The sequence below is a fragment of the Pavona decussata genome, unplaced genomic scaffold, assembly GCF_977016875.1.
Source record: "Pavona decussata unplaced genomic scaffold, jaPavDecu1.1 SCAFFOLD_137, whole genome shotgun sequence".
Lineage (NCBI taxonomy): Eukaryota > Metazoa > Cnidaria > Anthozoa > Scleractinia > Agariciidae > Pavona > Pavona decussata.
In genome coordinates, this window is record NW_028145550.1 from 2,441,152 (window position 1) to 2,465,955 (window position 24,804).

The 24,804-nt window shown below is 40.5% G+C and overlaps 1 protein-coding gene across 1 annotated transcript; it reads right to left on the bottom strand.

Annotated features, from left to right (window-relative positions):
• Positions 1-1,207: 1,207 nt before the first annotated feature.
• Positions 1,208-24,380, bottom strand: LOC146467307 (WD repeat-containing protein 81-like). Its single transcript, XM_085126185.1, has 18 exons — positions 24,110-24,380; positions 22,468-22,661; positions 18,930-19,116; positions 15,127-16,809; positions 14,380-14,558; positions 13,473-13,663; positions 10,877-12,777; positions 10,074-10,515; positions 8,850-9,318; positions 8,477-8,541; positions 7,519-7,581; positions 7,031-7,254; positions 6,028-6,158; positions 5,413-5,477; positions 4,525-4,664; positions 2,580-2,676; positions 2,142-2,248; positions 1,208-1,577 (listed from the first exon to the last, which is right to left on the bottom strand). The coding sequence occupies exons 1-18, from the start codon at positions 24,224-24,226 to the stop codon at positions 1,449-1,451; spliced, it is 6,384 nt and encodes a 2,127-aa protein (XP_084982311.1). The 5' UTR covers positions 24,227-24,380; the 3' UTR covers positions 1,208-1,448.
• Between the last annotated feature and the right edge of the window lie 424 nt (positions 24,381-24,804).

Below are 24,804 nucleotides of genomic sequence, written 5' to 3' on the forward strand. Positions count from 1 at the left end.
TGTTTAAGCTGTTCACAACGAAAACAGAATGCTGCAGCTCCGCGATACAGTCATATTAGGCCTGTTTTTATTTTATTTTATTATTTTTTTGCATACATACACAGTTTAGTTAAACCCAGTATGTTGGTAAGTTTTATTAAAAATGTCTGGATACTTCTTTGAAAGTAGGTGCTTAGATCGATTTGAACTAACGTTTCACTAAACCAAGGCTGGTTTTATCAGCTCTATTTAAACCGAGAAAGGAGGCTAAATTCTGCCCGTGGTGCCAATGATGCGTAATGGTCGGTTTATTATTAAATCTATGCGGAAAAACTCTGGAGTGGGAAGTCAGCAAGCAAAGGGTCGAGTCGCGAGCGCGAATGTAAAGTAAACAGATTTTGTTTACAATTGCGGCGTAAAATAAGTATTTTTTTTTTTTTATTCAAGCTTAGAACTATTTCTTGACAATCTTTACGCAAAATTCAATTTATACATGCAACATTTTTCCTTTAAATCTATTTCATTTGTCTCAGATAAAAGAATATTTCAATGTGAAACTGACAATAAATAGACTGTTCACAGTCCCCTTATTTTTCCGTGGGATTCTCGAGACTGGTACGCTTCGATGGAACTGCCGCCATCTTGGTTTGTAAAGGCGAGCGCGATCTGGGGAGAGTTTCTAAACTACCGAGGGGAGTGGGAGTGGGTGTCAGTTGAGTGAGGGAGGGGAAGCGAAAAAATAGGTAAAATTTTCCCGCCGCCTCCCGACTCCGCTACCCTCCCCTCGGTAGTTTAGACACTCTCCCCAGATCGCGCTCGCTTTTACAAACCAAGATAGCGGCAGCTCCATCGAAGCGTACCAGTCTCGAGAATCCCACGGAAGAATAGGGGGACTGTGAACAGTCTAGACAATAAACAACTTCAGTAAGACTACACCGCGAATCTCTCCTGCGCGGAGGCCTCTTTCGCGCTCGAGCGCAGCGGAGACAAATAAGGGACTGGAGAGAGTGAACTGGCGAGGAGCGCGTTTTTCTTCCCATTTGCGAGTTTTCGCTCGTTGTTACATGAAGGTGCCTTTACGGAGGAGAGGGACACTAAAAACGCTCGGCGAAAAGGGTCGATAGTTTGGATTGCGATATTACGAACACAATTCATAAAAAAATACTTTTTAACTCACATAACAAAAAAACTAAGATGAAACGTTAAAACGGGTATAAACGTAATGTGTTTTTGCAAGGGATATATCTTGTTTTTTTATGAATAACGTCACAAGCTATTCTGAGTTTACGTGTAACAGAATAGTATTCGACTCGTAGTAAATCTTTGTTACTTTAATGATTTTTTTTCTTAATTTGAAACAGGAATTCTGATATAGGGCTATTTGCAATAAATCTGTAATTTAGGGAAATCGATTTTTCTCAAACATCTTTTTTACTAAAAGCCGTGGTTGTTGCTCGGGTAACCGTTGCTTAGGAACAGAGAACAATATTGCCTGTGTCGCTGCCAATCAACAGCAGCCTGTTGAGCGGTAGGTAACCAAGACACGTGATTCCACCCCGAAATACGTCACTGCTTAGCTTGTAGCTAAAGTAAGGAACCTGAATGAAAACCAGGAAAAACAGGATTAACAAGTTGGCAGTACCTCGGGTATCCAAGCACCCCAGATTTTACGGTTGTTGTACGTTACTGGTCGCAAATTGCGCAAATTCCAACCATTTCTACAAGATTTTGGCGCAAATAATTAAAAAGCCATTAGGGTGATTCAGTTTAAAACTTTTACAGTGCGAATCAAACAGGAGAAAACTAAACTAAGCTCTGGAATTTTTTTGTCTCTCTAGGGAAAATCAATCAGATGTGAGATGGATAATTCGAAACTCGCAATGGTTGTTATTTTTACAGTTTCTGTTTGATCTCCTTCTTATTATTTGCGAAGCAATCCAACGTAGCAAGTACGGGAAAAAAATGGCGGTCCCTGTACTAACAACATGCTAGGTTTGAAGCTTTCAGAGCTTTTCTGTTCGTTTTTACGAGCGTTTTTAGGGTTTTCGTACGCCATGAATTATGGGTAACAGTCCCAGTCGTCATCTTTTTTCGGTACAGTGGATTAACACGTCAAGGTCAATCAAAATCTTGACGCTTTGAGATTCACATTGTAACCTCACCTCGGCGTAATCTTCTTGCAAATTGTACACAACAATTCTACCACTCATATTGGCTGAGATCACCTGGTCTCGCCAGACCAATATCGAAGGAAGAGGATCACTGGGACCTGCAAAATAAAAAGTATTTTGGTATAATGCTTACAGAATGTTGCACTTTTCAACAATGTGGTTGATTCATTACCCATGCTACAACTAACATTATTAAAAACTGGATAATTGCATACTGCAATCCCAGGAATTTGATTGGATTAGCGGTCATGGTATATGAGCCAACTGCGTGCTCAAGAAGATTATAATGCACGCTTACGGGTATTGAATTTGATTGCGTGGACTCGCTCGCTATGTTTTAAATAATGTTTGAAGTTAAAGTCGACCGAGGGTGACATCGTAGTTACACAACGAAGAATAAAATGTTTGTACGATAACCCGCTTAGTTACCTTTAAAAGTCGTAAGGCGTTGGCCATCATCTTTCCAGAGTGACAAACCGGAGTCTACAGACGACGTCACAAAAGTGTTATTTGAAACGGCCTTGACCTGCAACAAAACGAATTGAACACATAAAACACCTAACCAACGTTGACTTGAATGCCGACCTCTCCAACACCCGTGCAGTGCTCTACAAACTTAGTAATTGAGTTATTAAGCCAACTGGGAGCTGATTTCGTTACAAAATTCTTAACGAATCACCCTCCAGTAATCCCTTTAAAGCAGTGTCATCCATTTTTGGTGTGACTTTGGTGTCACTAGCTTAAAAATAAATATTTTTGTCGATAGAAACGTTAAAATTACTGTTCAGTTTTGTTAACAATAAGCCTGCTAGCACACAGCAACTACGATATTATGATCGACGTTTTTTTTTTCAGTCAGTGACAGGCATACTCGGAAAAAGAAAATCAGAGTTCTTCCAGCAATTTGTCCCATGAACCTAGCTTAATAGCCTGGAAATGCAATCAACAAGCTCCGATACACTAGCCTCTCAGTGGTGGAGCATCCGAACTAGTAATCGGAAGAACATAGGTTCGACTCCTGTTAGGAGAACTTGGATTTTCTTTTTCCGAGTATTCCTGTGTCACTGACTTAAAGATACCTCTATGATTTGTTCACCAGGACCGGGTTGTTCGAAAGCCGATTAACGCTAATCTAGGATTAAATGTTAGTTCAGGTTTTCATCTCGCTTTATAAAGGTGGTTTTAAAGCGTAATTTCAAGATAAAGGTAAAGAAAAGTCTAACTCAAAACTGAGAGACAAAAATCTTTTGGAAGAATCTTCACCGATTCGCAATTAAACTTGAATTCTTTAATCAAAGTCCACGTTAATCCAGGATTCGCTTAAACGGGCTTTGAACAACTGGGCCCAGTTGTTCAAAGCTCGATTAAGCTAATCCTGGGTTAACGTGAACTTTGATTCGAGTTTATTTGCTAACCCATACGAATTCTTCCAAAAGATTTTCGTCCCTCAGTTTGCCTTAAACTTTTCTTTACCATTAGCTTAAAATTAGCCTTTGAAAACATTCTTAACGAGCGAGATGAAAACCTCAGTTAACTTTTAATCGTTGGTTAGCGTTAATCGGCTTTCGAACAACCGGGCCCAGGGCCCCGGGTCCTGTTGCTCTCACCCAGGGTTATTCCAGTTAGCTACTAGTCATTAAAGATTTTTTCAAAAGATTCCTGTTCTTCCATTTTGACTTAGACTTTCCTCCATTTTCAGCTTAACATAAGCCTTCAAAATATTTTCAGAGAGCGGATGAAAACCTCAGTTAACTTTTAAAAATAATCGGCTTTCGAACAACTAGGCCCAAGCTGTTTGGATACAGATGGCATGGATGAAAATGGTTTGAAACTTAACAGAGTTGGCAAATTTTTCGAATTTGTTCTCGTGTATTTGGAGAATTCGCCTAAAATAAATAAATGAATAAATAAATAAATGAATGAATGAATGAATGAATGAATGAATGAATGAATGAATGAATGAATGAATGAATGAATGAATGAATGAATGAATGAATGAATGAATGAATGAATGAATGAATGAATGAATGAATGAGTGAGTGAGTGAGTGAGTGAGTGAGTGAGTGAGTGAGTGAGTGAGTGAGTGAGTGAGTGAGTGAGTGAGTGAGTGAGTGAGTGAGTGAGTGAGTGAGTGAGTGAGTGAGTGAGTGAGTGAGTGAGTGAGTGAATGAATGAATGAATGAATGAATACATAATACTGATCGTCTAGTTTGTTCTTCCTCAGAGAAATCGCTTAATATTTTCCTCCTGATGCTTTAAGAGGTACTGCAAGTTAGAGAAGACGTTCTATGCCAAATATTTAGGCAGCGTTAACCAAAGCACGGCATAATCTCCGTGAGTGCCCCTTTAACCTGTTTGACAGGGATTGTCATACCTGATAGATTTCAGACGTGTGCGCCCGCCTGTGGCTGCGGAGTAGACCGCCCCTGATATCCAGCACAGAGGTGAGGCCAGATGAGAATCCAAGAGCGATCCAGCGCCCTTCTGGACTGCAACAGATGTCACGCACGGTACCTGAAAGATTCAGATCAAATAAAGCTGTGAATGTGATGAATATGTAAATTAAGTACTGATTTACTGTCGTAAAGGGAGAGATGCTCATGAATTTTCATGAAAAAGAGCGCAATGAATGTGTTTAAATGGGGCACTACCACGGATATTTTACTGTAGTTTGTTCAAAAATGCTCAAATATTTGACAAAGAACCTTTTCTCTAGCAAAAAAAAAAAAAAGTTCTGAGAGCACCAGGACGAAACTATTAAGTGACTTCTCCACTGAAGAACAAACTCTTGATATAGCGGGGTTCCACTGTACTCCCCAGGCTCTAAAAAAGACGAGAATGAATAAGGCATTGGGTGGTGATACTCCTTTCCTGACCTCTTTCAGGAGTTCAAATAGTTGAAAGCAGCACGAAGTAAATAAATTGCGATGAGTGTGAATAATAAAGGAGAAGTGCGGGAAAAAACGAGAAGAGACTGGGGAGAGGAGGCGTTCTCTTGCCTTCTCTCTCCAGTCTCCTCTCTTTTATTATTCGTTCGAGCCCCCTGGAACAAAATTCAACTGAGCAGTATCGTAAGGTATCAAAACAACACTTGTTTCTACCAAATATCGTTTTTTTCAGGGAAACCTTAGTATCGATATTGGATATTTGGTATTGATGTGTAATAATGGGACCAAACTTACATTTCGGATTCGCATGCAAAAATATCAATTTTAGTTATCAGTCCGGGGCACAAAGCATTGTAAAGATTGGAGCAAAATACCTGCTATACTACTTGTCGTTACTTTCCACTCCGTGACGAAGTTTTGCTGGCGAACATCAAGAAATCTTCACAAACAAATTACACGAGAAATAAGGCAAAGGTAATAATATTCTAAGGCATCACATTAATCCGGCGATAAATCTAAATAGAAAGGTTTCCAGTAACTTCAGTTTGGGTATGGTAAGAAAGACTTGATTAAGTCGCATTGTCATATGCGAGATCTGAGACACTTTTTAAGATCGTGGTCTACCTTTGTTGTGCTCTGAGGCTCCAAGAGTTTCACGGATTATGTCTCCACGTTAGCTTGTAATTTAACTGAGCGTCAAAAGTACTTTGTTACAGGAAATTAACGCTTGTGTTTATAAAGTTATGTGAAATCAACTCAACGAATTGATTAAGGAAATTAACGCTCTGTCAGCAGAGTAAGTTGATTCTAAGGATACTTAGCGCTGAAACGCCGAGCCGAAGGTTGAAACAGTGATCTCTGAATGCGAAATTGGCTTAAAATACCGAAAACGATGGAACAAAAGGCTGAAATACACTAAAAAAAAAGAGATGCCGTTAATTCGGAGCGGCTCCTATATACGAAAGCCAAAGGAATCAGCATTTTACTACCTTGCGGTTCCCTCGGCCGTGACAGCCACTACACACTGACTTGGTGCTGGAAGCGTTGTCATAGCAACTATAGGGTTGTTCCGGGGCTGGTCAAAGGCCCCCAGACAGCGGCCTGAGACTGGATCCCACAGCTGAAAAGACGATAAGCAGTGAGAAAAGGCTTCTTGGATGGAAGTGAAAGTTGTGTGCATAACCAGTTTAATTGATGTTTTACGATCGTTTTACGACCTTTTTTATGTTCAGATTACGATTTTACCCAAGTGACGATGAGAGAAGAAAATGCCAGGACAAATTGTTCAAAAGTAGCAACTAATGCTTGAAGATGAAGTTCAGTTGAAGTCTACATGTAATGGTTTGTTTTGTTTAAAAGACTTGCTCGAAAAATGGTAGGGAGAAAAACCAATTACTATGTGATTAGCAACCTTCAGAAATTAACCTTTATGCAAGTTCACCTCGCATTCTTATGAAGTTTTCTACAAAAAAAAAAAAAAAAAAAAAAAAACAAAAACAAAAAAAAAACTTCAAAGTCTTGTGGTGTAAGGGGCCAATCATTATTTACCACTTAAGCGGAGGTAACCTAGGGAGGTGAAGGGGGGGGGGGGGGGGGGGAGACTTCGCCCCTCCTTCCTCCATAATTTCGTCTCCAATACCAAATAAAAATATAGCAAGACGGACATCTTAGTAAAATAGAAACATTCAGGGTGATTGCCGTGTTATCATTTCCTACTTCCTTACCTGATTGATTTCACCACCCACTCCTCCCCCCCCCACCCCCGCCCCCCAGGGAACAAACACTGAACAAATAATGAATTGTCTCAAAGTAAATTGAGGAAAATAATCCAGGGCCAGCTGACAATTTACAGAAAAAAAAAAACGTAATGAAGGATAAACCGAGACAAACATAGCTTTTGAACACAGTATATAAAGCAAGTAAAATGTAATTTCTCGGGTTTTTCTTCATTTTTAGTTAATTTAATATTTAAGACACAAAAAGCATGCTTACATGAACGCTGCCATCACATGACACGGCGTGACGCACGGACTCCACCATTCCTACGTAAAAAACCTGCCGCGTGTGTCGATAATACGTCCACGAGCTCGCTGATTGGGCAGTACCATCACCGTGGTTGCTTAGCGACCACAGCTTGACAGTTTTATCTTTACTTGCCGACAGGAAGAGGTGTTCACTGTCTTGAACATACACTGAACGGACCGGACCATTGTGCCCTAACGAATGACAAAAACATGTCTTAAGGGAGGGGAGGGTGGTAGAGGGTGGAGAGCAGGGTGCATAGCAAAAAAAAAAAGATTAATGTACTTCTTAAGATCATTTTAAAAGACTAACTCTGGATAACTATTTTAAAGTTTTAGCGAAGAGGGATATGAAATGTCAAATTTCTGAAGGGTTGTAAGGAAGTGATAAAATATAATATTTGGCAAATTAAGATCCCAAGTATTTGTTCAGGAGCGAGTGTCACACAATCAACCTACCTGTAAATGTCTGGAGTTTGACTTGTTGAAGACTGAACTTGTTTCCAATTTTTCCCTTTAAATCTGCAAAATCAAAATCCGTATCACCACTATTAGATATTGTGTAATTTTAGGCCCTGTCAACACTTATGCGTTTTGACTTTTCGTCCATAGCAAAGCAATCGAAAATGCTCACCGTTTCCGTATACATTTGGACCTTATCGTATTACAGGGTTCGCACAAATTTTTGGAAAAAAATTCACGACTTTTTCCAAACTTTTTCCAAAGCGTTATTTTGTTTTTCCAGGCTCAAGGTATGAGTCAAATCACACTCTTAGAACAGAAAAGATTTGGGCTAAGATGAAATTTAAATGAAATTCGACTAGCTGACGAAGATTTGACTTAGAAGTTTTAAAAGCACTTGTTGTAGCTTTGAAAAACTCCAAACTTTCCCCCCTTTTTTTCCGGAATTCGTCTTATTTTCCATACTTTTCCAGGTCTGAAGATTTCCACAGTTTTTCAAGAATGCCAGACTCTGAGCGGCATTTGTGTGGACGGCGAAAACGGGAGGCTTTCGAGAACGTGGATGCGGGAAATGTCAAAATCATCGCGGGAGCGCCTACTTGTCGCATGCGGGGATGAATGTTGTAAGGCTTCCTTGTAGCCTATAAGTGTAGACAAAGGAAAACTGTAAGGGGGTTAGTTTCGAAAGAAACTACGGTGTTGCGTCGGTGGGGAGTAGAAACGAATGTTTGGTTTATCAACAGAGTTGATAACTAAAGGTAAGATTAGCTGAGACGAAGGACAAACGCTCGAAACGTCAGCACTCGAATCTCTTTACGGTGGCCGACTCGCTCTGACGAAGGGCTAACGCTCTAAACGTCAGCATTGGAAACTCTTTACTGCTGGAAAATGACTGATGCACAATAACCACCCAGGTACTCGAACTCGTTCTCAATGAATATAACATGTTACGTACTGAGTTGGTTTTCCCAGTGAGTGAGCCAGCTCCCACGGAGATATTGGTCTGAGGACGAAGGCGACCTAAAAATAGAAAGAAAAATACAATAGATTTGCGAGGAAACAATAGGACACCATTTAGTCAGGCTATGAAGCGATCTTGTTAACGAACTTAGGGTTTAAGTAATCCAACGTCCATGTCCTATTCTTGAGAAAAACTGAGCACAGTTTTCCAATAATGTATCCGAGCTCCACAGTGGCCATCTTCCTTTTTAGCAACACAGTGTACCCAAACAATCTGCGAGACCAATTGACACTTGTGGGAATTGAATCACGAAACATTGCGAGGAATAGTTAAACTTAAGTTCAAGACTGATGTAACTTCAACTTACAAGCTTGTTGGTACATCTTTCGTCTTGCTAAGTTTCCTACCAATCAGCCACATGGGCGGCATGTGCCGCTTCTTGAATTTCCCGCCATCTTTGCCATCTTTCTTGTCACGCGCCCGTTCCTCAGCTCCAGTGTCCAAGCCATGAGAATTGCCGGCCCCCGAGTCGACTTCCACTGTTCCTGCCCCTCCTGAGTGGTCACCAGTTTCCTCTCTGTCTTCCTCGTCCTCAGATGCCCTGGTATCTTCACAAGTGGGGTGAGACAGCTGTGCATCATAACTACAGCACAGATTCCAAATGAGGTCATGATTGTGGAGCGCAGTTTCCATGTACTTGCTTCCCATGATGCCACACAGGGGCACGAACGCGTGGTGTGCTATCGCTGCGGAGAAGGTCTGGTAAAGCTCGTTATAGACTGGGGTGTTATACAAGTCCTCGCTATTCTCCATAAAGCTGTCTTTTTCGTCGGCGCCTGTGATAAAAGACAGCAGTTCACGTGATTTCTCAAACGATGAATATATATCATGTACGTATTTTTCAGCCTTAGGAAAGTAATGAAATACTAAGGATAATGAAAACAAATGACAAACGAACCCTTCCGGCTCAGAAAAAAAAAGGCGTAAGTGTGTACTCCACAAGACACTAAAAAGATGGCTCCTCTCCGCGTCACAGAAGCATTTAACAGAAAATACAACCGGTTGTGCAAGGCTTGGACACACGATGAAATTTTTCACGGAGTATACCCATCCCTGGAGGAAAAAGAAAGGGATAAAAGGGTTCCTGGTACTCCTCCATCATTCGAAAGACCAATCATTTTTTAGTGGGGAGGGCCGGGCTGGGGGCAGTTTTGTCTATCTAATTTTCCCGGATGATCTCCCTTAAAAAGGAACACAAAACAAGAAAAGAAATGAAGATTGGGTTACATCACATCAAATGTGTTACTTTTCTTTTTGGACTGGAAAGTTTTCAGTTACCATCGGAACATCACGCTACTTATTTCTAGGCCATCCATCTGCCTCTACACTACCCCCAGCGCATTTTTTTTACGCATGGCACTCCCTCATTGTCATCGGCCCATCCCACCTCACGAAATTTAAAATGTCCCCTACTTCGAAACTGACTTCTGAGAAATCTAAAAGTTGCACGCAACAATTAAATGTGTCTCATGTCGCAATGTGTGTTCAGGCCTTGGTTGTTATTGTTTCAGGCCATTCTATGTATACACACCTGAAGTGTCCTTTTCGTCTCTTCTCTGCAAAACATCTTCAATATCCACGGCATTTTCATCCACGGGCGAGGAATTTTCTTCTTTCTTGTTCTCCTTGATCTGCCTCATGCGCTCTAGCTCAAAACACGAGAAAAACTGCTGCAGTGGTGCTGTCAAGTTCTCCCGAGCCAAGTCTCTTTCCAGTTTCGTGCACACCACTGTAAGAACGTCGATATAGCTACGACAGATGGCCTGGCGTGCCGCAACGCCTCCTGGGAAGGTGAGAGAGTAAGAGGACAGGATGCGGATGACCGGCTGAAACACACCCGTCATGAGTTGAGATTCTGAATAGCTACAAAGGGTGTCACGCGATAAGTAAGGAATGCAGTACTTCAAGAGCGACAGGACGCTGGCCAAAGCAGCTTCACCTCTCTGGGTCACTTTAGTTTGCACTCCTCGGATCTGGTGAGGTACAAAGAGACAAAAATACTAAACAGCTCACAGTAGGACTACAAGGGCGAGTCTTGAACTCTTGTTAAAAATGGTCAAATTCGACCTTCACTAAACTACAAAATAATTCTGGAGCAACGAAGGAAAAGATATCAACTCAATTCTTGAAAGGAAGAACTCGTGATCTGTTCTAGCGCATTTTGGAAACATACATGCGAGAACTTGAAAGCTGATTTTTACCAGGTTTTGTTTCCTGAAAAGTGAGAAGATCTGGCTACGAGATTAAATAGTGGGAGCCATTCTCTTTTGTTTCAGGTGCGCCTAAGCCTCGTTTCCTAGCACATGCTACAAAGCCGAAGCTACACAAACTCACCGTTTTCTCGATGAAAGGCAGGTACTGATTCAGCATGAACGCCTCCCCGTACAGTGTACAAAAGTTACACAAACAGAACAGCAGCCACTTGGCATTCCTGTCATTCACCACCCTCTCCTCCTCCTCGTCATTATCGTCCGTCGCCACGTGTCCCATGTAGCAGTGCGGTAGCATAGTCAGTAGCTGACCGGAGATGTACTTGGATGTAAGGACGGGACCTAGTCGAGGGGCCAACCAGACAATGCTTTCCGCTGCGATGCCAGATATGGCTCTTGGCGTCAACTCATCACGGTGGTTTTGGAATCCTCTCTCCCTCTCCAGTGATTTCGATTTGGTGCCATTGTAGAATGTTTTAATTTGATAGGCGGCCGCAACTGGTTTAGTGGTGCCGTTACCTGACGGTTTGTCTCTTTTACCTTCATCATTTTCCTCCTCTAACATTACACTATCTCGTGATTCATCTTCGCTAAAAGATTCCACTTCATCTTCTTCGACTTCCTCTTCTCCAGATGCTACATTTTCTTTTTCCAAGGTATCATTAATGTGCTCCTGTTCGTCGATTTCTTCATTTAATTCTTCAATAATCGTATCCTGATTCTTGCCACGAATACCTTCTTTAACGCATTTCTCAAACATTTCTTCTGTTCCAGTCAAAGTGTTCACACCGGCTCCATGGTCTCTTCCCCCTTTCGACAATTGTAGCCCACTTCCTTCTGCCTTCCCCAGTTCTGGTTCATATAGCTGTATTGTCCTGCTTCTTGACGTGTCGAAGTCTTCCACCGCTACGTTTCCCTTCCTGGCATGGTGCCCCGATCTTACATCTTGTAACGCTTCCATTTCTGCAATACTGTCCTCTTGTCCCTGGGATTCAGATGCTTTCTCTGTTGTCTGTGTTCTTTCATCAGCAGTGTCATTTACTGGCTGAAGTTCTATGTCTTCAAACTCAGTACCATCGCTACCACCATTCCCAAGATGACCTTCAACAACTTCATCACCGAGTTCCAAACCATCATGGATTACGCCAAAGCTCACCACCTTACTGGAATGCCCACCATCCAGCCCATCGGCAACACGATCATCATCATCATCATCCAAAATATTGCCATGAAACAACCGTCCATCTCCTTCCTCATCTGTGATCCGCCTTGGCAACAAAGTTACTCTTTCGGCTGTCTCATCATCTTTCACAATGCAGTTTCGATCTTTGCCAACACTTTGAAGATTCACGGAGAAATCGTTCCCTTTAATGTCGGTTTCAAGATCTTCCATTCCAATGGAGTAACTGCCAATTTTGACATCTTGATCTTCGGAGGCTTCTCTGAGGAAGTCACCAGGCAAATCCAGATCATCGTTGACGTCCAATGGAACATCTTTGGACGTGTATTCCATTTCTGGAGCAGAAATCCCTGGCGTGACACCCTCCGCACCGTAGATAGAAAGCCTGTTCCCTTTTTCAGCTGGCGAGTTCCCTTTAGATTTAAAGGCAACAGCATCAACAACGAAGCTGATGAAATGCTTCAGAAATCCATCCAGCCCAAAACGCACAATGATCGGAGACAGAAACGCCTGGCGTGTGATAACCTCATAATTTTCCAGCGCATGCGAGTCGAACAGGCTTACCAGGCACTTTAAAAATGTCTTGGCTGTGTTTTTTGGTCCAAGAGCTTGGGCTAGCATGTCGAACAACTGCGTACAAGCGTGAAGCCGGGTCTGCGGACAAGTAAACAATGGCTCCAAGTGATGCAGAAGCAGTTTTATTCCCTCGTCATCGACGATTGAAAGTAAATCGGGAAGAAATGCTGCAGCGATATCTACTTGTTCCACAGTGTAGCTAGCTTCATTTCTCAAGAACACCAAACTGTCTGGTTTGGTTTTATGAGAGTCTCCCTCTTGTCTTTCACCTGAGATCAGAGCAAAAGTTGTCTTCATACAGAACCAAAACTGATTACGTATTAATGACCACATTGCTTTCATAAGGGCGAAAATCTGTAGCACTTTGGAAGACCGATTTGTGATTAATAATGTCACCGCGTTTGGGGAGACTAAACTACTCTGCAATAATATTTATCAATGCTAGTGTTAAAGGACTTTGGTCGGGCGACAAAGAACAATTTTGTTTCGACGTTAGCGTGTATGGACCATCATCAGAGAGGTCCATCGGCTATGTCGACTGAAGTTAAAATAAGGAACTATTTGACCGTCCGGCCACACCCAATTCAGCAATGAGCAATTTCTCATACCACCAATTTCTTCAGTATGATTATGAACAATAAAGCTGCAATTTAAAACTTAAGTAAGATTCACTTTAACCTCGTTGCTATAATCTGAATTCACGTTACTTCGTTTGGGACAAACCCCATCACGCGGGAGCGTAAGGGTTTCTATTACTTCAGAATAGCTCTGTATAAGGGAGCTGTAATAAAGTTCGTATGCATGTACATAGCAAGGGCCATACTACTTCTTCTGGCACGGTCCCGCGCTACTGGATTTTACTCTCGTAAGGGTACTTCGTAAATAGTTCTGCAAGGATTGGGATCGTAGGGCACGTAGGACAGGAAAGGACAAGCATACTATATCATTTAAGTACTCTATATACCTGAATGATAAAATGCCGCCAAGAACTCGTGTAGTTTACTGAAATATGAAGGGAAAGGAAATAAGCCCAAATGAGGCTGAAGCAGTAGATCTGCCGTCAGAGGAGGAAGCCATGCATCGTGGGAAGCTGCTTCACCACCAATGGATGATGCCACTCCTTTCAGAAACGCCTGCACCCCGGCTCGGGCATACCTGATCAACAACAACAAAACGGGTGCATGTAGACCTTTATCATGGTAATTTAATTTTTTTATTTTAACAAGGTACAAAAACCATTTACATTGTTGGAAAGAACACCTTAAAATAAGTAAAAAGGCCAAGTTTGAGAGCATTGTCTTTTAAAATAGCAAAGATAATTATTTCGTTAAGTCTGAAATTTTATTGACGCTTTTACGGAAACGGGTAAGGTTTGACAGTCTTCATGCAAACGTTTGCGAAAAATTCCTGAATTTACGGAACTACGACATGATCTTCGCAATTTTAAACGACAAGACTCTCAAACTTTTTACTAATTTGAAGTTGCTCTTTCCAGAAGTGTCAATGGTTTTCGTTACCTCGTCTACGTCAAAATTTTAAATTACCGTGACAAAAAAGAATTACGCATTATGCCATTTCAAATTGAGGCTTGGTTCACAATATAAGTGTTTAAACTCATAATTTTTATACGTTTAGCCTATGCCGTCAACACGTAAAGGATGACAAGTGCTATCGTAAACGCATATTTATGAAGTGGGTATTTACGCCGTTTCCCAATTTTGCTGTGGACAGGATAAACGAGGAAAAACCTGCTTGAGAGGTTTTATTTGAATGGACGCATTTTAAGATTTCATGGATCCCAGACTGTAAGTGGGAACAATATTTTATAAACGATGGATAAACGTACCTACTAAACAATGAAATTAACAAACCTGGGAAGGAGCTTGTAGCTTGTTTCACATAGTTTTATAATGGCGGTTTCTCTCTGTTTTCCTGTCAGACCGCACGTGGAAAGCTGTACTTTGGCAGGTATTAACATCTCTACTATCGCACATCCCAAGCTTACCATGTCCCCTTGGACCAGTTTGGCAAAATTAATCTTGTCTTGAATCTGTTAGAAGAAATAATCAACATACTAAGAAAAAGGAATATTTTTTGGGCTTCAATCACAGAATTTCAAAAGTAGCGCCTGAAAGACTTCTACTCAAAAGTTGAGAGCGGCAGTCAGTGCTAAAAAATTTGAAGGAATCAAAACGTATCAGGGAGAATGAGGCCTCAGTTAAAGTTAAAAATAGCCGACTCTCATGTTAAAAGTGCAAGGAAGGGTAGCATACTCGGAGATTGGATGGAATTTTGTCTAAAGTGTGCCATGTAATGCTGCTAGAACTCAAACAAGAAGAAATCAAGTGGATCAGAGTGAAGGGAGAGATACCTGGTATTAAATTTAAACGTTTCAGCAGGCACAGAGAAACAGTTTGCCCAAAGTTTTCAAGTTGAAACCCAACTCCATCCTGGTGATCCGTTGCCAAATTCATTAAAGATTTCTTTTAGTAATTATAACACTAATACATTGAAAAAATTGTTGGGTGATTTTCAATCGAATGCCGTTTTTTTCAGGTCCCTATTGATGCAAAAGATGTAGTACCACGGCAAAGTACATTGTATTAGTTCAAACTCACCCTTGTTCTGTCGCCACCACGACTAGCATCATTTTTGGGGCCAAACTGGTTCTTAAACTTCTCCAGCGCTTCAAACCTCTCCAGCTGTTCCAGAGGGTTGTAACTCGCAGGCATGACGATCGGTTCAAACTGTGTACCCTTTAATCCCTCATCCTCGCTCATGGCTTCCTTGGCTGGTACTGGCTTGCTGTTGTTGTCTGCTTCACTGCCAGCTGACGTTGCTTGGCTGCCAAGAAGACAATCGCCACTCTCCTGAACACTCTCGAGAGACATGAAAGAATCCTCAAGCACTGAAGATTTCTCCCTCAAGCGTTCACTGTCTGAACGAAACAAACTCCGTATGCCTTTACCATCTACAAGTTCACGATCAACTTCACCATGGAACAAACCGTTTGAGTATGAAACACAAGGTTTCGCTCTTCCTGGATGCGGCTCTGCAAAGAGTTGGACAACGCCATGATTACTCAAGGATTGATGCTTGTCTATGAGATGGAGGTATACATTCTTAGCCTTCACCGCTGCTTTACCAGCAAGCTTGTACCCAAACGTGAGATCAATCCAGTGATGGAGGTCAAGAGAAACTGCCTCGCTTTCTAGCACAGATCTATGCCACTCAATGAACTCCTCTGCAGAACGCGTCCAAGACGGCAGCTCTAAATCCGGAAGATCAGGATGAACAGATTCAAAGATACTGCTGTCTGAGAAGAATTGTGGAATGCACTCATCCGGCGTCCAGTGGTACAGTCGTTCCATGCTGGGTGGGTACTCATTTGCAACCCAGTTAGTTCTTACATGGTCACAAAGAACAGATTTCGGGGTTCTTCGTGCCAGATATACATGATATGTGATGTCAGACAGGACGTCTGACACATGGTGCGCAGGTGCCCCATCCTGGCTGTCCAACCAAGCAGCTTTATACGTCACATCAAGCTGTCTGTCTCCCTTGTTTAGACGAAATTTGGACTTCTTCAAGTCCCTGTAGCCGCCATTTCGGACAGAGAAATCCGTTACCCATGGGAATACTGGATGGTAATTGGGATCACCGAGCCTGCGACCCACTAAGGCATTTAATGCCATCAAATAATCAAAGTTGCTAATCTTACCATGCACCCACAACTCAACAAGATTCGGCAAATCATCTTTTGTCCACTTACAAGCGGATTCAACTGTATCCACTTGTGGCTTTGATGAAGGTTTACTATCTGAAATACCATTACCATCAGATGATAACAGATTTGAATTGTCGCTAAGAGTGTGGGAAAAGTCAGGAGACTCAACATAAATCCACAACCCTTTACTAATTTTAACACTGTCGAGAGTTAACGCTCCATGAGCGATTCCGCGGCTGTGATACCAGTGAAGCGCGTGAAGAAGCTCGTAAATTATAAACAACGGTCTCATGTGGGAACCTGTCAGCACTGACGGGCTAAATGTCACCATATGGTGAAGACTGAGTTTGAAATACGGCTCAACGAGAAAGTAGGCAGATCTTCCTTCTAAAGCGCAGACAAATGGAACAACGTTCTGTTTCATTATGAGTGACAGAGAAGAACCCTCAGACTCTTCTTTGAAATCATCAAACGCATCACGTTCAGCTGCTGACTCAAAACTACTGTGCTCCATCTCGTCTAGTTTCCTTGGAGACAGGCCATATGCTTGCAAGAGCATTTCATCGACCGCATTCTGCAAGGAACACACTTCAGTTATAAACAGTGATTTCCATAAAGGCCGGGCAGCTGTGCATGTGTGATTTTTACCCAGCAGCTTTGAGTGTCTCAGTGAAGTGTTTTCGTATAAACAATCTAAAAACTATTGTCCGTCTGCCTCAGAAGCTAATAGACCCTTCTCCAAAATGGCGGCAACAGATTTGAATGAGTTAAAATTGAACTGAATGAAAAACTGATACCAGCACTGGAACGAGCACGCTTACTTCAGTAACCTCGCCAACTTTCAGCATATTAGGTGTTATATCAGCTTGGGAAATGTAAGATGAAATTATCAAATTTACAGACGTTTGTATGACTGGGGGACAAAAGTCTGTAAATTTTTCACTTTTCAACTTACATTTTCTCAGCTGATATTACACCTGATATGCTGAAACTCTGTAAGGTTACTAAAATGAAAGTGCTCTTTCTAGTGCTGGTATACGTTTTTAATTTTAACTTATCTTGAATTTTGGAGAAGGGTCTATTTCTAGAACATACGCTGGCGGCTTCGCTGTCCTCCTTTCTTTTGTTCACAAAAGAAAGAAAAAGTTCCTCGTCCAACTAATATTTCTCGCAAATGACGCCCGAAACGGGCAAATATACGGGGCAATATATGTTTTGGGACACACGCAAAAGGCGTGGCAAATCGCAGCAAAACTTAGCTCTAGTAAATTAATCTTTTGACATATGATCAGGAGAATTTTGTAAACTGTTTTCAGCTGATAGCAGATTAAATTTCATACCCAGGTGTGTAGTGCAAGAACGATTTCAAAATAATGTTATCATGTTTGCAAAAGGTAAATCAATTTTCAAAAATCTCTTTGTTATGGGTAAAAGCCTTCCATGGTGAAATTTGTGCGTCCCTTTTTGATATACTACTAAAAATTTCATTTGCCAAAATATTTTTGATCAGGGTAATCGGGCGTGCCGTGAAGTAAAATAAACCCTGATTACACGCATGTGGAAATGTTTGGGGAATATAATTTCTAATTAATATAATATAATTTATAAACTTACTATAGCGCCTTTTAACACAAAAATGATCAAAAGCGCTTTACAAATATTAGGAAATGGACCAGATAAAAACGAAATAACAAACATGACGCAAATTAATCTGAGAAAAAATTAATGATGTGAAAATAATTCAACACAGGATCCAGCAGTGTTCCAGATACGAGAGGCATCTCAGATTAAAAACCCGAGTTTTAAGCTCGCTTTCTTGACCCGGCAAATTGTAGTTTGTAAATGTAAGAAGATTTGGATAAAATCGGAGCTATTGATCCCTCAAAATTACTCAATGACAACCTGACATTTTTCAGTGAAAATTGTCTGGAACACTGGGATGGTTATCAACTTATGTGCCCTCCTGTCTACTACCTTGAAATAAAGCCTTAAAGGGTCTTAAAGTGAATGGTCCAATTGAGGGGATGCATGAAAGACAGCCCTAAGTGACTTCAGGATTGATTACCGGTAAATGATTGATAATATTATTTTAATTGTGTTGAGTCCCTGATTATAAATCTATGTCATCTTATTCGTTCATGTTGCCCTAAACTTGTCAGCCTTTGTTGGACAATGATTCACACTGCATCTGTGTGAAAACTACTAGTGGTGATTTATGCTGCTTACCTCAAAATTTCCTTAAAGTCACTTACAGCTTTGTTCCCAAACAGTCCTTCACTTTAAAAATATTCAATGTCAACATGTAATGTCACGTTTTAAATTGAAATTAAGTGCTGCATTGCAATAAAAAAAAGGAGGCTTTCTATATATAATTATCTCTCCCTCTTCTTTAATCTTTGACTGAGTATATTTCTTGTGGGGAAATATAAAACAAACTCCTTTGCAAAATTACAAACCCAGAATCAAATATTGGTTATGCCATACAATTAACTCAAGTCATTAGAATTAATTGCATTATTTTTCATCTATGGATTATGTCTGAAGGTAGCCTAGCTAAGTTTATTTCCTATGTCTTGAATCAATTGTAACCTCAACTCAATTTCAGCAGTTTCTGAAAGAAGAATAGTTAATTGCAACATCTACTTATTTCTACGATAACAGACATGTACATTTTGAAGTTAAGAGGATTACCACCTTATCTGACTCCTTGCTTGGCGAGGCAGGCAGAACACAATGTGCTGCAAGAGGGTAACTTTCTAAAGCACTGTCCCAGCTGTGTTGCAAATTCTCTTCACCCACACATTGCATCAGCTCAGCATACGACAAGAAACTGGATTTTGTTGCAGCATCACCAACACCATTTCCAAAATCACTGTCAAAGCTGAAAGTAACAGTTAGAAATCATTTCCTATAAAATTTTCCCAATTATCAGCTCTGGGCTTGTAAACTCTGCAAGCATTAAGCTTCTTGATAGAGCTTTGAGGCAGCTCAAAAGGGTTTTCAGTAGCGCACAGACGCGTGACCCACCCATGTCATAGCTTAGGTCCACACGTCAGCTGAATGATTCAGAGTTACTATCAAAAGTTCCATGCACAGTACACCTAGAGGACAATGCAGCATAAAATTGCATGAACTGGAAATGAAACCTGCAGGAAACATTTGTTTTTATCTCAAAATTTTGTGCAGTTACCTAGAGTATGTTGATTTTTTGTATGCATGCAACATTCAGTCCCCCCAAATATAGGGAAGTAAACCCCCCCCCCCCCCCGACACAGGTCCTGAGAAAAATGGCAATCAGATCACTAAAGATTAAATATCTTGATGTTGTACCAAATTCTCCCAAATTGTCAATAAAAAACATTGAGGACAGTGGGGAGAATATACACGCTAATATTGGGGTTTAATTCATACTGTCACGAGAGAGAGGAGCCCTGGCACAGCACCCTGTTCCTCTGTGTTGGTTACTTGTTTCCTCATCACACTACCTGGGCTTTACAAATGTTTCAAACAAGAAAAAAATTTCCCTCTAGAATGAGGCTTTCAGTAAAACCTTGAGAGCCCTTAATGTGAGTGAAGGTAGGTGTGGTGCTTTAGTGTTTAATGAGTTGGACTTATAATTTCAATCAGAATTTCAGACAGAATTAACACTACAGGGGGGGGGGGAGGTTGGGGGAATGGGGTGGGATACGCAATATCTTAATTTCAAACATTGTCTTGTTGTCATTTTGGAGGGTCAGCATGTCCTTGTCAGAATTTAATCCTACAACAATGGCATTTTGATGCAGTTTCAGAAGTCTAGACTACAATGTCTCTGTCAGGGTCTTGTTCAATAACGTTTAACTGGTTGATCTTGTAATTCAATTGCTCTAAATAATACAACATTTGTATTATATAAAATAATAGAGAGACTCAAAGTCAAGTTATATTCAGAGTTTCAGAGCCCTGGTTAGTGGTATGAAGTTAGGTTGGTCTCTTGCTTCCTTAGATGTGTAAGCAACTCAGCTCCATATGGTCTGTCTCTGCCCAGGTGTATAATATTAGCTTGAATGAATGGCAGTTTTCTATGGTTTTTACTCTTGTAGACAATAAAATAATGATGGCATACATTTGTAAAATGTTTTAAACTCAAGTGGAACTTCAAGCCGCAGACGAGTGGCTTCACTGCCAAGTTTTGAACATTATTTTTATAGCATTATTTTATGGTCTATTTAACAAATAGATTCCATGTTGCCATGAATCTGTTCAGTAATAGAACACAGATGACGTCAAAATGTGGTAAGAACAATAAATAGTGGTAAGAATAATGAATGAGGACATAAAATAATGTTCAAAACTTGGCAGTGAAGCCACTCGTCTGCGGCTTGAAGTTGTGCCTCGTGTGTCACTGATGTTCTAGTTACTACATTTTGACGTCTTCTGTGATCTATTACTGAACAGACGCACGGAAACATGGAATATATTTGTTTTATATAATAAAGAAGCAAAAGTTGTTAATGGTCACGTCATCTATGCGTCTGTCCTCCAATAGATCATAAGTAAGAACCAATCAAAATGTGTGTAGAATTCAGCTTATTGTATAAAAGAGTATACCAGGCCATCTGGGTGCGATAAAAAATCTGAAATTGTGCGATATTTTCAGGGTACATGTAGATTGTGCGATAAGAAAGGACTATTATGCGGTAAATTATGCAAATTATGCGATTTTTCCCTCAACTATTTTAAGCTTGTTTTCCCAGGATTCTGAGAAAGTAAACCACGTTTATGCTCCTCTAGCAACAATTTTTTCACAAAGGGACAAAAAATAAGCAATTATGAGTGAATTGGGATATAAAAATTTAATTATGACACATACAGTACCGTGCAAATGTAAGTTGACAATTCCTTGAAACTCGAACTGCGCGAGTCGAGTGCATCAACTTTCAAGGCAGGGAAACAAAGAACTTTTCGTGTGATAAGTTTTTCACACGTCTCATCCGAGGCCACACTTCGGTTCCTTTCTACAGGAACCAACTCTACGACACAGACAACTGTGTTTGCGTTTTTGTTGGAGCGATGTGCGCACGTGTGTGCACGTGTATGATCGAGATGGAAAGAGATTCTCAGCTTGTGAAAAAGCAGCCGAAAAAGCCACAATCTTTTAGTTTTGCTTCCTTGACTGTGAAAACTGGGTTTAGTGAGCAAGTAATCCAAATCCAGTCATCTGTCAGAGGAAGACACTGTTACAATCCGAAATCAGTTGATAGAAAGTGAAGAAAACGTGACATTGCCTTTTGAGATGATCTCAATGACAATTATGCAAATTTGTAACACTACGCCGAAAATGTAAACATTCGCGGCAGCTTTCAAAGTCTGCTAAAAAAAAAAAGCGAACGGCCAAGTTGAAGTTTCCCTGGTTCCTTGCTGAATTCCACCGAGGTATTATTCACCACCTTGGCTCAAAGTTTTTTGTTGTTTCTCTTGCAGAAGGATCATGTGTGATGGATTTGTATCAGCAATCCTGATAGGCTAACTCAAAGAGAAGAATTGTTTGCGTTGCACCAATAGGCAATTCTTTAAGAATGAAAAAACTAGTACCAGGCCCCGAAACTGCCAAAAACGAAAATGACGCCGGGGGCCCGTTTCTCGAAGGTCCCGGTAACTTACTGGGCCCGTTAAGTATATTTTTAAATGTTTTCTTCGCCGATAACACAACGATTACAGACATGGTACTTCGCCAATGTTTTCATAGAATAGTAAAATTTAAAAGTTTAGTATTCAAAGCTAACAAAAATTGACTTCTGTTAAGAAACATTTGTCACCAAAATTACTTATCAGGCCCGGTAAGTTACCGGGTCTTTCGAGAAATGGGCCCCTGGCCATGGAACTTCGATTGTTTGTGAAATCGATGGTTTCAGAACGTTTCTTGGGCTTTTTCGAAATTTAATCTTCTTGAAACTAAGTGCAGACGCGTACTTTTTCAGATAAGGCATTTATTTATGGTTTTATTTAAGAATTGTGCGATTTTTTGTGAATTGTGCGATTTTTTATGAATTGTGCGATCGGATGCGATTTGAGGTCAATTGTGCGAAATCGCACCATCGCATAATATCAGATGGCCTGGTATACTGACCATAGAAAACTGCCATTGTTTTGTTTTTTACAATAATGCGGGACATATACAAGTGGAATTGGCTTTATTTTACGTTGATAAAGCATGTGCAATACATCCAGCCGGGCATTCCCACAAACTAACCTTTTCCTTAAAGGTGCTTTCCTTATTGGCTTCTTGATAATTAGAATGCTGATTCTAATCCAGGGTGCCTCTGGCTCAGGGTGTGATGGCTGTAAGATGAGCTGGTGTTCATAGGAGCTCCATGGCGAAGCAGGTCTGGGCCCATCTTGAGATAGGACTCCTGCTGTGTATCTTTGAAGCCAGCTCTCGTGAACCTGGAGATTGAGAGAAACATAAGACCAAGAGCTGACCAAGTTGACAAGAGTTCAAATTGTGTAGTTCCGGAAAATGTCTAAGTATATACTTTATAGAGGGAATTGGAAATTTCAGGAGAAGTGGAGCCCAAAGGCCAAATAATTTAAAGGAAATAGGAAAGTATGAAGCTAAATTAGAATTTCTAGAGGGGCGCAGGGGTGGGGGTCTTGGAAAAAAATCCCTTCCATGGGGGAGGGGGGTATGGATATTTTCAAGAACTAAACAGCTTGTGAGCTCTAGTTGTTGACAACTTTGAGGGTTAGCAGGACTGGGGGTGAGGGGTTTTAATGATCATCAATTTTGATTAGAATTCAAACACATTCTGACTATTTGAGAGTGTATGTCTCAATAATTATTTGTCCAGGGAATAATTGAAAAGATTGCCAAACTCTTCAATCCCTAATACATCAATTTTCGGATTTAGCTCACTTCTTTACTGTATCAAGCTATGGAATGTGGCCAGTGAAAAATTGCCATCAAGGAAATTAAACTTGCACTGCAAGACATGCAGTGGCTTTCCAGCCTTCCTATATAAAGCAATTAATTTTCTGCAAGACTTTTGTATGACCTGATAATTTAATAATCATTATGTTTTGCTTGTGCGTGATTGCGTGAATGTTGAAAATGTGACTAAACAAAAACTAATTGACTGATAATTAATAATTTAATCAAGCTTATATCATAAGTCAAGATTATTTTGAGAAGCTAAAAGTTATATTATTTAACAATTATTCCACGAGCGCGCATTGGATATGAGATGATAGATAGCCAACGAGGCGCATAGCGCCGAGTTGGCTATAATCATCTCATATCCAACAAGCGCAAGTGGAATAATAGTTTTATAAAAAACAATCAAGAAATATTGCTACTGATCTTACTGATTTCGCTGTGAAAGAAGAACCAGCAGACAATTTAATGGCCGTCATTTCCCGGCCATGGTATAGTGGCTCATATACCATGACCACTAAGCCAATCAAATCCCTCGAATTTCATTATACAATGATTCAGTTTTTAATAAATTAATATATACAATAACTTGTATAGCCAGTTATGTCCTTTTCCTAAATTTCGGGATATGCTAACACCCGGTTTAAAAAAATAAAGCTCTTATCAGTGTCTTATTTATGAGGCAATCCTTAATGCCTAACGAAAACATTAAGCTTATTAAAGTAAGATAAGAAAACTGATATGATGAACTAAGACATTATCACTTTCGTGCGTGCAAATTAGTTTCGCGCAGCAAAATGAAAGCTTTTTAGCCTTTTGCTGGCATGATCTTTCTACGATTTGTCTATTCTATTCCAGCCCGACTGTTCTTGTAAAACTTCAAAACACGGACTTTGTACAAACGGAAGGAGAACTATTAACAGCATTCCAAGAAATGGTCAATTCAGAGCTTACTACGTACCAAACAGCTCACACGACATCCATTTTCCTCAAAGCAAGGTCGAACACACGATCGTTCGATGCCCAGTTCCTCTCTTATCAGCTCGCATGCTTCCTGGGCAGTTAAACTCTTCTCCATAAAAAGAAAGCGTACTATGATATAACACTAGCACATTATAATTATGGAGAACAAAAACAACACAAATGGCGACTCTGCTTACTTAGTCCCCAGTCTTTTCCGGAAATATGTTGCCGAGTATTGTCACGCAACACGTTCGGTCGCGTGACGAATTGAGAATTATACATAGTTCCCAGGGGGCTACTCCGGATTTCAAGTGACGGGGATGATCAAAGGATTTTTTGGGGTGGCTTGATTTAAGTAGGGATTTTTTTGGGTATTCAAAACAATTTGAGGATTCGTGGTAGTGCCCGAGTTCCCTGGCGGCGTAGTTCTGCAAATAAAGAACAACCAAACTTGTTTTGCGGCTGTTTTGATATTGGCCGGTCTTGGGTGTCTCAAATGTTGTTAGAATGACTACCAGATGCGGAAAAGATAACTTCAGATGGTATGGTGAATAAACAAACAAACTTCAATTTCTGTTTTTATTTTTCGTGTTACAGTAGAACCCCGCTAACTCGAACTAAATTTTGTTTCGCTTGATCGAAATTTATCTTTTCTGCCAAAAATTAATGGTATATAAAAGGGTAAGGGTATTG